This window comes from Nomascus leucogenys, chromosome 12 (genome assembly GCF_006542625.1).
Source record: "Nomascus leucogenys isolate Asia chromosome 12, Asia_NLE_v1, whole genome shotgun sequence".
Lineage (NCBI taxonomy): Eukaryota > Metazoa > Chordata > Mammalia > Primates > Hylobatidae > Nomascus > Nomascus leucogenys.
Genome location: NC_044392.1, coordinates 48,144,307 through 48,158,308, shown reverse-complemented (window position 1 = coordinate 48,158,308; position 14,002 = coordinate 48,144,307). Strand labels below are relative to the sequence as shown.

The 14,002-nt window shown below is 39.2% G+C and overlaps 1 protein-coding gene across 1 annotated transcript; it reads right to left on the bottom strand.

Moving 5' to 3' along the window:
* Positions 1-9,259: 9,259 nt before the first annotated feature.
* On the bottom strand, positions 9,260-10,654 carry LOC100582227 (small proline-rich protein 2A). The gene is made up of 2 exons (XM_003259283.3): positions 10,613-10,654; positions 9,260-9,893 (listed from the first exon to the last, which is right to left on the bottom strand). The coding sequence occupies exon 2, from the start codon at positions 9,872-9,874 to the stop codon at positions 9,656-9,658; it is 219 nt and encodes a 72-aa protein (XP_003259331.1). The 5' UTR covers positions 9,875-9,893; positions 10,613-10,654; the 3' UTR covers positions 9,260-9,655.
* Between the last annotated feature and the right edge of the window lie 3,348 nt (positions 10,655-14,002).

Sequence of the window (14,002 nt, the reverse complement as noted above, 5' to 3'; positions counted from 1 at the left end):
AGGCAATAAAATAGTTTTAGTACAAAAAAAATCATAAATCAGAAAGTGTTGAAAGACAAACAATATACAGAAAAGAGTAAATGCAGAAAGAAGACCTCCCTTATCAGTAAGTACTTTAAATGTGAATGACTTAAACTCTCCCCAACAACACAAACTGGAGAACCGAATCAAAAAGAAAAAAAATTTCAACTGTTTGCTGTTTAAAAGAGACTGACTTTACAGCTAAAGACACAAAGGAGGTGAAAGTAACAGTAAAGAAAAAGATATTTCATGTAAATTGCCAAAAGAGACCAGACATGGCTACACTAACATTAGACATCATTAACTTTAAGTTGAGAACTGTTATAAAATACTACAGATAAAGAGATTTATTCTCCAAGAAATTATAGGAGTTATAAACATACACTTACTGAACATCAGAACTCCAAAATATACAAAGATACAGTGAAATAAATTAAAAGAAGAAATTAATAGGTCTAAAAGAAATGTTGAAAACTTGAATACTTCCCTCTCAAAAATGGAAAGAATGATAGAACTTAAAAACAATAGAGGACTTAAATATATAAGCCAATTGGAACAAACAGACAAATATAGAACACCCCAACCAAAAGGAACAGGATACTCCTTACAGTTTTCTCAAGAGAACATGGAAGAACACTCTCCAGGTTAGACCACATATTAGGCTAGAAAACAAGTTAATATATTTTAAAAGACTAAAATCATACAAAGTACTTTTCGAATCACAATAAAATAAAATTAAAAACCTATAACCCAATTAAAACTGGAAATTTCACAGATTTGTGGAAATTAAACAACAAACTCTTAAACGACCAACAGGTCAAAAAAGAAATCACAAAGAAAATTAGAAATCGCTTGGGACTACTGACAACAAAACACATCAAACCAAAACTTATGGTTTACAGCAAAAGCAGTGCTAACGGGGAAATTTATAGCCAGAACCAAATTTTTTGGTTTTTTTTGAGACGGAGTCTTGCTCTGTCACCCAGGCTGGAGTGCAGTGGCGCGATCTTGGCTCACTGCAAGTTTTGCCTCCCGGGTTCACGCCATTCTCCTGCCTCAGCCTCCCGAGTAGCTGGGACTATAGGTGCCCGTCACTATGCCTGGCTAACTTTTTTGTATTTTTAGCAGAGACAGGGTTTCACCATGTTAGCCAGGATGGTCTCAATCTCCTGACCTTGTGATCCACACGTCTCGGCCTCCCAAAGTGCTGGGATTATAGGCATGAGCCACTGCGCCTGGCCCACATACATTTTTAATGACAGAAAAATATCTCAGATCAATAACCTCATGTTACAGCTTAGGAAACTACAAAAACTAAAGTACACTAAACCCCAGAAAAGTAAATACGAGCCTAGAGTAGAGATACTAATAAAGTACAGGCAAACCATAGAGAAAAATCAATAAAATTAAGTTTTATTTCTTTGAAAAGTTCAATAAAATTGAAAAATCTTTAGACAGACTAACTACAGGGAAAAAATACAATATAACATTCAAATAGCTAAAATCTAAAAGAAAGTGAGGACATTACTACTGATTTTACAAAAATAAAAAAATTTTAAGCAGAAACTAGGAACAATTCTGTCAGTTTATCAGATAACCAGTTGAACAAACTCTTAGATATACACTATCCACCAAACCAAATCATGAAGAAATAGAAAGTTTGAAAAGATATGTAATAAGTAAAAAAATTGAATCATTAATCTAAAATCTCACAAGAAATAAAAGTGTTGACCCAGAAGGATTTACTGGAGAAGTATATGCCAATCCTTTTCAAAATCTTTCAAAAAAGAAAGCTGAAAATAGGGACTACTTCCTGTCTTGTTCCATGAGGCCCGCGAATACCCAGATACAAAAGCCAGACAAAGACACTACAAGAAATGAAAACTACAGACCAATATTCCTCATGAATATTGATACAAAAAAGCCTCAAAAACATTTAGCATACCAGATCATTCCTGTGGCCCTGGGCAAGATGGCCAACTGGATGCAGCCAGGTGGAACAGCTGCCACTAAGGGACCGAGATGACAGGTGCACTTCTAACAGATATTCAGAAGGAAGGCACTGAGAGTGAATGAAGAGAAGATCCAGAAGCTAGTCTGAAAAGAGAGAAAGGTGGGAGCTCTGCACAGGGACACTACACACCAAGACTGGTTCTTGGCCTCCAGTGACTCCAGGGGAACAGCTGAGTTGAACCAACAGGGAACAACCCACTCTTGCCATGGGCCTCTGGAATCCCGGCAGGGAGAGACCCCCTTAATCACCAGGGACGCTCCAGTTGGCAGGGAGAGCTGCTTAGGGAAGTGACAGGGGCAGCATGCCAGCTGATGTGGAGCCTAAAGGGTTTGGTAGGGGAGTGTCTGTAATGGAGCAGGGCCAGGGATGGCCATCTCCCTAGGCTCAACTTGCTCGCATAGGAGACTTTAGCCCCTGGGGAACTGTTGGACCTGAACTGTGCAGGGCAATCTTGCCCTTCAGATGGGGCCAGTCTGACCTGAGCACCCCCTGGTCAGCTGGTCTCTCCTGGGGTGCCAGCCTGGCTGTACCTGCTTGCAGGGCAAACTTGGGTGACCTTGGGACCCACATCATAGCCTCTGTGCTGGCAGATCACAGCTGACAAGCGGAGAACTCCAGCGGGGCAGCCACCCACAGTCACCTACCAGCCCATCTGCTCACTCCACACACTGCAGCTTCCCCTGGGCCCGGAGCAACACTTCATGTCACTTTGTTGGCATGTGTGTGCATGAATGAGTTTTGCTTTCCTCTCCTCACCAGTACATGTGAGTGTGTACATCCTGCCCTGCCACTGCTGCAGCGAGCATACGGTCAGCCCATTATCCCTGGCAATGACCATTGCAGTCACAGAGCCATGGCAAGCACAGAGCCAGGAAGCCCCACTCCTGCCAGTGCACCGCCCATGCCAGTGTATACCCTTGTGCCAACACTGCCATGGGAGTGAAACTAGGCAGTGAAAACAGTGGAAACTCCTGCACCCCAAACAACCACCCCTGCCCATGGCACAGAGAGAAAGCACACAGACCTGCACCAGCCAGCACCCCATCCACACACCAACAACACTACAAGTGTCACCACACACACACAGTCGCCAGCAGGGGCCCTGTACCCTGCCAAGAAACATTGCCTCCACCACTGTGGTGAATGTCCCTACAGAGGCAAGTAGCCTAGCACCTGCAAGAACCCTGCTCCAGCCTAAAAGTATGCTCCTTGCCATGCTGCCACTGCTCCTGGAACATACAAAAAAGAATGGACCCCGCTGCTACCACACTACAAAACACTCTGGCTGACACCACTCATCACAGTGTAGTGACCAGGGATCAGGGAGCGCCTCAGCCTCCAAACCACAATGGATTCCTAACCTGGAGGAGCCAAAGAACAAAGTCAAGCCTGATATAGTTCCCCCAGAGTTACGGCATGCAGTCCAGGGGTTGGGAGCTGAGTATTGGGACCCTAAAATCTTTCACAAATGAAGCCAGTCATCTGAATTGACCTTACACCACAATCAAAACCTCAAGGCTATCAAATGAGATTAAAAAAATAAAACCCATCCAAACATCACCAACTTCAAATATTGAAGGAATATAAGACACAAAGATAAGAAAGAAGCAATGCAAGAACTCTGAAAACTCAAAACGCCAGAGTGCCTTCTTTCCTCCAAAAGACCACACGACCTCTCCAGCCAGGGTTCAGAACTGGGCTGAGATGGCCGAAATGCTAGAAATGGAATTCAAAATATGGATATGAAGGAATATCAGTAAGATGCAGGAGTGTTCTGAAACCCAGTCCAAAAAGGCTGAGAATCACCATATAACAACGCAGGAGCTGACAGAAAATAGCCAGTATAGAAAAGAACATAACTGACCTGATAGAACTGAGAAACACACTAGAAACTATACATCTTGTAGAGTGTTTCTCAGCTCTATCAGGTAGGTTATGTTCTAATGCAATCACGAGTATTAGTAATAGAGTAGATCAAGCAGAGAAAAGAATCCCAGGGTTCAAAGACTAGCTTTTTGAAATAAGACAGTCAGCCAAGAATAGAGAAAAAAGAATTAAAAGAAATGAACAAAACCTCAAAAAATGCTATTTTCTAAAGAAACAAAATCTGTGACTCATTGGTGTCCCTGAAAGAGATAAGGAGAGTGTAATCAGCTTGAAAACATATTTCAGGATATCATCCATGAGAACTTCCCCAACCTAGCTAGACAGACAGACACAAAATTCAGAAAATGCAAAGAACCCTAGTAAGATACTACAGAAGAACATCATCCCCAAGATACATAATCATCAGATTTTTCATGGTCAAATGAAAGAAAGGTCACATCACCTACATAGGGAAACCCAGCAGACTTAACAGCAGACCTCTCAGCAGAAATTACACAAGCCAGAAGATTGGGAGCCAGTATTCAACATACTTAAAGAAAGGAAATTCCAACCTAGAATTTCAATTCTAGCCAAACTAAACTTCAAAAGTGAAGGAGAAATAAGATACTTTTCAGACAAGCAAATACTGAAGGAATATGTTACCATAAGACCTACCTTACTAGAGCTCCTGAAGGAAGAACTAAATATAAAAGGAAAGACTATTATCAGCCACTACAAAAAACACACTTAAGTACACAGAACAGTGATGCCATAAAGCAACCACATACATAAGTTTGCAAAATAACCAGCTAAATTCATGATGACAGGATCAAATCCACATATTTCACTAGACCATAATCACATAATCAAGAAGATCTTTGAAACTAATGAGAATAAAGATACAACATACCAGGATCTCTGGAACACAGCTAAAGCAGTGTTAAGAGAGAAATTTATAGCACAAAATGCTGACATCAAAAAGTTAGAAAGGTCTCAATTTAGCAACATGACATCACAACTAAAAGAACCAGAGAATCAAGAGAAAACCAACCCCAAAGCAAGGAGAAAATAAGAAATACCTAAAATCAGAGCTGAACTGAAGGACACTGAGACATGAAAAATCATTCGAAAGATCAACAAATCCAGGAGGTGGGTTTTTTAAATTAATGACATAAATAGACTGCTAACTAGACTAATAAAGAGGAAAAGAGAGAAAATCTAGGTAAACACATTTAGAAATGACAAAGGAGATATTACCACTCACCCCAGAGAAATACAAATAACCATAAAAGAATATTATGAACACCTCTATGCACAAAAGGTAGAAAATCTAGAAGAAACAAATACATTGTTGGACACATACATCCTCCCAAGCCTGAGCCAGGAAGAATTTGAATCCCTGAAAGGACCAGTAATGAGATCCAAAATTGAAACGGTAATAAATAGCCTACCAACGAAAATAAGCCCAGGACAAAACAAACTCAGAGCTGAATTCGACCAGATATACAAACAAGAGCTAGTATCTGCTCTTGTTTTCTGCTAAACAAATATTCCTGCTAAAATTATTCCACAATATCGAGGAGGATGAACTCCTCCCTAACTCATTCTATGAGGCCAACATTATCCTGATACCAAAACCTGACAGGGACACACACACACACACACACACCATCAGGTCAATATCCTCAAGGAACATCAATGCAAAAATTGTCCACAAAGTAGTGGCAAACCAAATCCAGCAGCACATCAAAAAGCTTACCCACCACCATCAGGTTGGCTTTCTCCCTGGGATATAAGGCTGGTTCAACAATAAACAAATCAATAAATGCAATTCATCACATAAACAGAACTAAAGGCAAAAATCATATGGTTGTCTCAATAGATGCAGAAAAGGCTATCCATAAAATTCAACATCCTTTCATCTTAAAAAGTCTCTATAAACTAAATACAAAAGAAACTTACCTCAAAATAATACAAGCCATCTGTGAAAAACCCACAGCCAATATCATACTGAATGGTGAAAAGCTGGAAGCATTGACCTTGAATACCAACACAAGACAATTATGCTGTCTTTCACCACTCCTATTCGATATAGTGTGGGAAGTCCTGGACACAGCAATCAGGGAAGATAAAGAGAGAAAGGGCATCAAAATAGGAAGACAGAAAGTCAAACTATTGTGTTTGCACACAACATGATTCTATATCTAAAAAAAAAAAAACCCATAGTCTCGAAACAAAAGCTCTTTCAGCTGATAAACAACTTCAGCAATGTTTCAGGATTCAAAATCAATGCACAAAAATTACTAGCATTCCTATACACCAACAAAAGACAAGCCAAGAGCCAATTAACAAACACAATCCCATTCACAACAGTGGCAAAAAGAATAAAATACCTAGGAATACAGCTAACCAGGGAGGTGAAAGATCTCTACATGGAAAGCTACAAAACATTGCTGAACAACATCAGAGATGACACGAATGTAGGGAGCACATTCCATGCTCATAAATAGGAAGAATCAATGTCATTAAGATGACCATATTGCCCAATTTACAGATTCAATGTGATTCCTATCAAACCACCAAAGACATTCTTCACAGAACTAGAAAAAACCTATCCTAAAATTCATATGGAACCAAAAATGAGCCCAAATAGCCAAGGCAATCCCTAAGCAAAAAGAAAAAATCTAGACACATCACACTACCTGATTTCAAACTATACCAAAAGTCTACAGTAACCAAAACAGTATGGTACTGGTACAAAAACAGACACACACTAATGCAACAGAATAGGGAAGCCAGAAATAAAGCATCACACCTGTAACTATCTGATCACCTAAAAAGGTGACAAAAACAAACAGTGGGGAAAGGACTCCCTATTTAATAAATGATGCTGGGATAACTGGCTAGCCATATGTAGAAGATTGAAATCGGATGCCTTCCTTACACCATATACAAAAATCAACTCAAGATGGATTAAAGACTTAAATGTAGAACCCATAACCATAAAAACTTTGAAAGACAACCTAGGCAATACCACTCTGTACATAGAGGCAGGCAAAGATTTCATGAATAAGACGCCAAAAGCAATTGCAACAAAAACAAAAACTGGCAAGTAGGATCTAATTAAACTAAAGAGCTTCAGCAAAGCAAAGGAAACCATCAAAAGAGTAAACAGACAACCTATAGAACGGGAGAAAATTGTTGCAAACTATGCATATTATAAAGGTGTAATATCTAGCATCTATAAGGAATTTAAAGAAATTCACAAGAAAAAAAAAACAGCCCTATTAAAAAGTGGGAAATGGACAGGAACAGACACTTTAAAAAGAAGACATATGTGTGGTACACAAGCATATTAAAAAAAAGTTCAGTATCACTGATCATTAGAGAAATGCAGATCAAAACCACAATGAGAGACAGTCTCACCCCAGTCAGATGACTATTGTTAAAAAGTCAAAAATAAAATGTGCTATCAAGGTTGTATAGAAAAAGGAATGTTTATACACTGCTGGTAGGACTGTAAATTGGATCAACTATTGAAGAAAACAGTGTGGCAATTACTCAAAGAACTAAAAACAGAACTACCATTCCAAACAGCAATCCCATTACTTGGCATATACCCAAAGGATTATAAACCATTCTATATCATAAAGACACATGCATGTGTTATGTTCATTGCAGCACCACTCATAATAGTGAAGACATGGAATCAAACTAAGTGCCCATCAATGATACACTACATAAAGGAGATATGGTACATATACACCATGGACTACAGGTACATAGATGGAGCTGGAGGCCACTATCCTTAGCAAACTAATGCAGGAACAGAAATTCAAATACCGCATGTTCTCACTTATAAGTGTGAGTTGCATGATGAGAAAACATGGACACCTTAAAGAGAACAGCAGACACTGGCACCTACCACAGGGTATGGAGAAGGAGAGAATCAGGAAAAATAACTAATGGGTGCTACGATTAAACCCTGCGACATGAGCTTGCTTATATAACAAACCTGCACATGTACCCCTGAACTTAAAAGTTAAAAAAAAGCTATGCTGGAGAGGGTGCAGAGAAAAAAGAAGCCTTGTATACTCTTGGTGGGAATGTAAATTAGTACAGTTGCTATGCAAAACAGTAAGATTTCTCAAAAAACTAAAAACAGAACTACCATTCAATCCAGCAATCCAGCTGCTGTGTATCTATCCAAAGGAAAAGAAATCAGTATGCAAAAAGGATGCCTGAACTCCCATGGTTATTGCAGTACTGTTCACAATAGAGAAGATGTGTAACCTAAGTGCCCATTAATGAATGAATGAATGAAGAAAATATGTATATACACACAATGAAATACTATTCCATTGTAATAAAAAGAATGAAATCCTGCCATTGGCAGCAACACGGATCGAACTGGAGGTCATTATGTTAAGTAAAATAAATCAAGCAGAGAAAGACAAATATTGCATGTTCTCACTCATATGTAGGAGCTACAAATGTTGATCTATAAAGGTAGAGAGTAGAATGAGAGATACCAGAGGCAAGGAAGAGTGTTCAGGGGGATGGAGAATGAAGAAATACTGGTTAATGAGTAAAAACATATAGACACATAAAATGAGTAAGTTTTAATATTTGATAGCAGAGGAAGGTGACTACGGTATACAACAATGTATTGTTTTCTTCAAAATAGCCAGAATTAAAATGTTCCCAACAAAGAGCAATGATAAATGCTCCAGGTGATGAATGCCCTAAATTTCCTGATATCCTGACTTGATCATTACACATTCCATTCATGTAAAAAATCACATGTATGCAGTAAATGTGTACAAGTATTATGAATCAATTCAAATAACATTAGAGAGTCTTCTTATTTCCTATTTTAGTTACACCCAAGCCACTCTCTTGCTGGAACAAATATGGTAGTGGTTGTAGTGGGGAGTGATGATGATGATGCTGATGGTGAGGAGGATGGTGATGGTGAAAACAATGATCATATGTTGCTGCGAATACAAATCTATCAAATGACAGCTAATTACGTGTCAGGCATTGTGCCAACCAAATATCAGATAGTAATCAAATTTTATGCCTTAGACTAGTTTGTAATGTAAATGTTATTTTGCTCACTTTGCAGTAAAGAGAAGTTGTCAATTCAGAGAAGTTGAATAATATCCTCCTCAAATCAATCAAACGCTAATTAAGGAAAATAAAAGGGGTGTAAAATGATACAGAAATAATCTTTGGTATGACCCAAATTGTGAGATCCTGCTGTGAATCAAAGAAAGATTGAAATAAATCCAAAAGATTACATAATATTGCTAATAAAGCAGATTTGAAAAGAAAAAAAAGATCCATTCACAAATATACATGCATAGATACTTTATTCAGGGAGTGAAAGATAAGTGACAATTGCAAAGGTGGTAGAAGCTCATGACCAGGTGACAGACAGACGCAGAACACATCAACAGAATTCTCTGATGGTTCCCAGGGAGAGAGCTGCTGCTCTTTCTTCCGAAGTTCTGGGAGCTGGCACAACTGAGGACTTCCTTTTCTCAGCTCCGCCTGGACAGTGGCAGTATGGCAGCCTCAGAAAGGAAACTTTTTGCTGTCAGGGATCATCATGGGCGGATCACTGGCTAAGGAGAAAGAAGCTCCCTGTATATCCACGGTAGGCTTTGATGAGAAGATGCAGGTGTTGCTGCGGGACGAGGTGAGCCAATTATCCTTATCCTTTCTTGCTCCTGATGAATCCTGAAGCTGTTACTTGCTCTTGGGTGGATACTTTTGCTGGCAGGGTGGGGAAGGTGTCACAGGAGGATATTTCTGCTGGCACTGCTGAGGTGGGCAGGGCTGTGGACACTTTGGTGGTGGGCAGGGCTCAGGGCATTTCGGGGGTGGACATGGCTCTGGGCACTTTGGCGTGGGGCACACAGGAGGTGGCTGGCAGGGCTGCTTGCACTGCTGCTGTTGATAAGACATCCTGCTGGAGTCTCAGGATCTGAAAGAAATGATACGACAGTGTTCACAGGAAGGGAATCCTCCAGAGAGAACAGCCAAAGCTTATGTAATACCATGGAATATTATCTCTCCAGTCTCCAAGAAATTATTTAAACTCTTAATTCCTTTTTCAAGACTTTCTGGTTTCTCGCTTCCACTTTAACAAATTGCTTCATTGTCCCTAGGAAATCCTGTGCTTTCTCATATAATTTTTCCAAAGAAATTATCTCTGTTATAAAGAATCAAGCATGTTATTTCCCTGAAAATAACCAATTCAAGAAAGGCAGTCACAAGTTCAGACACCCTGGGCAATCTAATAGGCTATTCCTATCATCATTATCTGTTATAAAGTCCAAGTGGGCTGACTTGGGCATAGAGCAAAGGGCTGCTCAGGGAGAATTGTAGTCTCTCATACTTGCTAAGACACAAACCTTTGTAAAGGATATTAGAAAGACAGAGAATAAAGAAAAAAAATACTTTCTTCTTTTTTCTTCTTCATATGAAAGGTTACCCCTTAACTTCTCTGTCCATATGGATACCTACCTGTATAACAAAAGAAAGCTAAAATAGCATATAATTGTGCTCTAATCCTAAATTTTCATCCACTAAGTAGCATCAAGTCAATGTTCATAGGATTGGATCCACCAAACTTGCCATATTCAGATTAAACTCAACAGTTCAGGGCACAAAGAACAGAGGAACTCAAGGAAGCCAACTCACCAGGTTCTCCAAGGCAGATCGGTGCTCAGGTACCAGGGGTTTAAGAGTCGTGCAGCAGAGTATCTCTTTATAGAGCCTGCTACTCCACCCAGCAGGAAATGAAACTACCCAAAACAACGCTGATCCAGTAATTTCTTAAGCCAAATGCAAATTTATCCATGACTGGCATGAGCAGGATATTCAAAATAGGAAATATCCTGTTCTGAAATCTCTCCACTGGGTTAAGCGCTCCTGACTCACAGAGGCCCTGCCTTGGATCTCAGTTTCAGTGACTTACGGCAAAGAGAGACTTGGGGGAATCTCTAACTGGTGGTCAAGGGATCTCTTTCTTAATTGGGAACAAAGATGTTTTCCTGTCTTACACCTTCCCTAAATCATAAAACTTCTGCCCTGATTCACTTTATCTGAATGCCTTATTGTTGTACATGAACTCAACTCTACCTCTACTTTCCTCATGCAATTTGCCAGTGTGCTAGGAGGAAGGAGAGACCTAACAAAGGCCTGAGTTCTAGCCCAAGCCTTTTCTTTGCTCTGTTGTATGACCACAGGCAAGTCACCTCTCCTCCACAGAACTGTAAACAGGGAGAATAATACTTACCTCTGGGTTTGCAGGCGTTGACTGCATTGTGTCACCTGATGACCCTGTTCGAGCTTGAAATTTTTTCTTCTACCTCTTTCTTTCTCTCATAAAACCCCAGATTTTACCTATACTATCTTCCTTTTTAAAACTGTCTTCTCTAATCCATTTGTAGAGGCATTTGTCTCCCAGGATAGATTCCAAAGTGAGATCGAGTCTCCCCAGCACGTTTTCTACTTGCTGCCCTTAAGGATGTGTACTATAACTTTTTATTTATAAAAATGTACTCTTGGACACGACCTTAAGGAAATAGAGAGAATGGAACCAAAGTTACAAGCATTCACTCACAATCTATATATTGAACCATGCCTATATGGTTCCCTGTGAACATCCTATAGAGGACAAGCTGCATAGACTCACATTATCATATGTAAATAATTAGAAGTGGGTTTGCAGAGTGCAGAAGTTCAGAGCACTTAAAGTCTGAAATCTAGGGGAAAATAAAAACTAAGTATAATCCAATATGTATTCTTGCTCTCTATTTCCAAACAGGTTTTAGGTGTTTGAAAGGCAGCGTTTTAAAATTTGTTTGTGTGTTCTTCCTTTGTCTTTTCCATAGACCCTCTAGTCCCACAACCTGCTGGATTATCAACTCACACCCCAATGTACACCACTCATCTGTCCATTTTGGTACATATTGTTCACTTAACACATATGTTGTCCATGCATTTAGTGATTGTTCTTTCACATCTTTTTAAAACTTTTCTTGCTATCAGCAAGGCTTTCTAAATATTGTATATTAAGCATTCAAAGTGATATTGCTAGAGCTTCCTTACCTGGACCATTAATCAGGAAGCTTTCCAAGAATGTGATTTTGTAAGTAGATAAGAAGAAAGCGGAATGAGGAAGAGGAAAGACTCAAAATCATTAGAGCAGTCACCAGCTATGCTCCAAGAAGAACAAGTGTTGAATCAACCCAGCATCACATCCCTCAGTTAACCAGGTTAGGTACCCAGAACTGCTATTTCTCCTGTCAGTAAGGGAGGGCTTTTGGCTAAGATCATCACTGGCCAGGACACTACAGAAATAGAGCCATCACATCAGAACCTTGAGGCCAGATGTTTACAAATGGTGTTCTCACCAAATGTTTCCTATAGACTATTACACATGCCAAGCACTTCACTGGGCAAAGTAAAGGGCCTTTACTCAATAGGTCCCCTACTACTCCCCAACAGCCTGACATCACATCTAAAACACAAATCCTTAAAGAAATATCTGATTTGTGCTATGCAAAATTGAAGAATTTGCTGCCAAATGAGATCACTGTGTGAGATAACACAGTTTGAGTCACACCCTGAGACTCCCCTTCTGAGAATAGCCCACTCAAACAGGAGGCTTATCACACCAGTGCAGGCACTAGAATGGCAGCAGCCCTAGTGCCCCCCGCATCTCAGACGGGCTCACTTTACGAGTTGAGGTGGTGAACTTGAAACTCAGAGTTCCACACAGACCAGCCACATGAAGAACGGCCACAATATGAAGAGGGGCAGCTAACAGTCACGGCTTCCCCAAGTTAGGACATCCAGGCCCTGATACATGGAGCGAGGCATACTTCACACACACACACACACACACACACACACACACTCCATGGGTCTTTATCTGTCATCTATCTTCATGTCTAAAGAGCTTAGCTTTATGTTTCTTAAGAGTCTGATAGCCTTAGGTTCATTCCTATTATTTCTACTTCCTAATTTTCTAAGGGATCATTAAATACGAATTATTAGTTCATAAAAATGATAGGAAAGAACAAAAATTTTATTTGGTCTAATATTTGATTCAACATTTTATCTCACATTTTACTATGATACATTCTACTATACAAAATAGTGCTGGCAAATGAAGATTTTAAATAAAATATGGAAAAAATAAAGAAACAGGAATTGTAGTAAAATATTCTTGATATGTTAAGAGAAATGGTAACTGCGAGTCCCCATGCATATCTGCCTTCTGCTTTTATTTCTGAATAGAAGGCTTACTCTCCATTGTCCTTCCATAATTCGATGAATCAGATAAACATACGGTAGAATTCTGAAAGTAATTAAGAAGAATGTTTTGGGAGATTATGTAATATTATTTAAGATATTCAAATTATACTAAAAATTTATGCAAAGCACAATAACATTTTCATTAACGTATTTATTAAAAGATGGGAAACATAAAACAACATATTAAATGTGATTATATTTGGCTGGTGTAATTACAGATGATGTTTATGTTCTTATTTAACTTTTCAAAGTATGCTTCAAATGTTACCTATTATTGAGTAAGGAATCTTAAAATTCTACTTTGAAAAGCTAACAAGAGACAAGCCTGTCCATTGCTCAGTTAGTGAGATAGTGGGTTTTTTTTTTTTTTTTTTTCAGGATTGTTGGCTAGACACTAAACGTGGGGCAGGATGTAAGTAGCGGTAGTTTTATTGTAATAGCTCTACATTTGATCACATCCCTTCTAAAATCTCTCTCGAAGAAAACCCCAATAATAATCCCCCTTCCTCAGAGTATTGACATATACACACAGATGTTTACAAATGGTGTTCTCTCCAAATGTGAGAATTGTAGTAACCACAGACACTCAATAGCTTTATGTATCTGTGAAATCATTCACCAAAATTGGGAGATCCTTCTAGGGTAACAAAATCAGGAATGAGTTTGTCTACTATCCAAGAGCCAGGTGGATAGAAAGCATAAATTGGCCATAATATGATGAAATTGGAAGAAATGGAAGATTAGCAGGACAGGTAGTAAGGATAG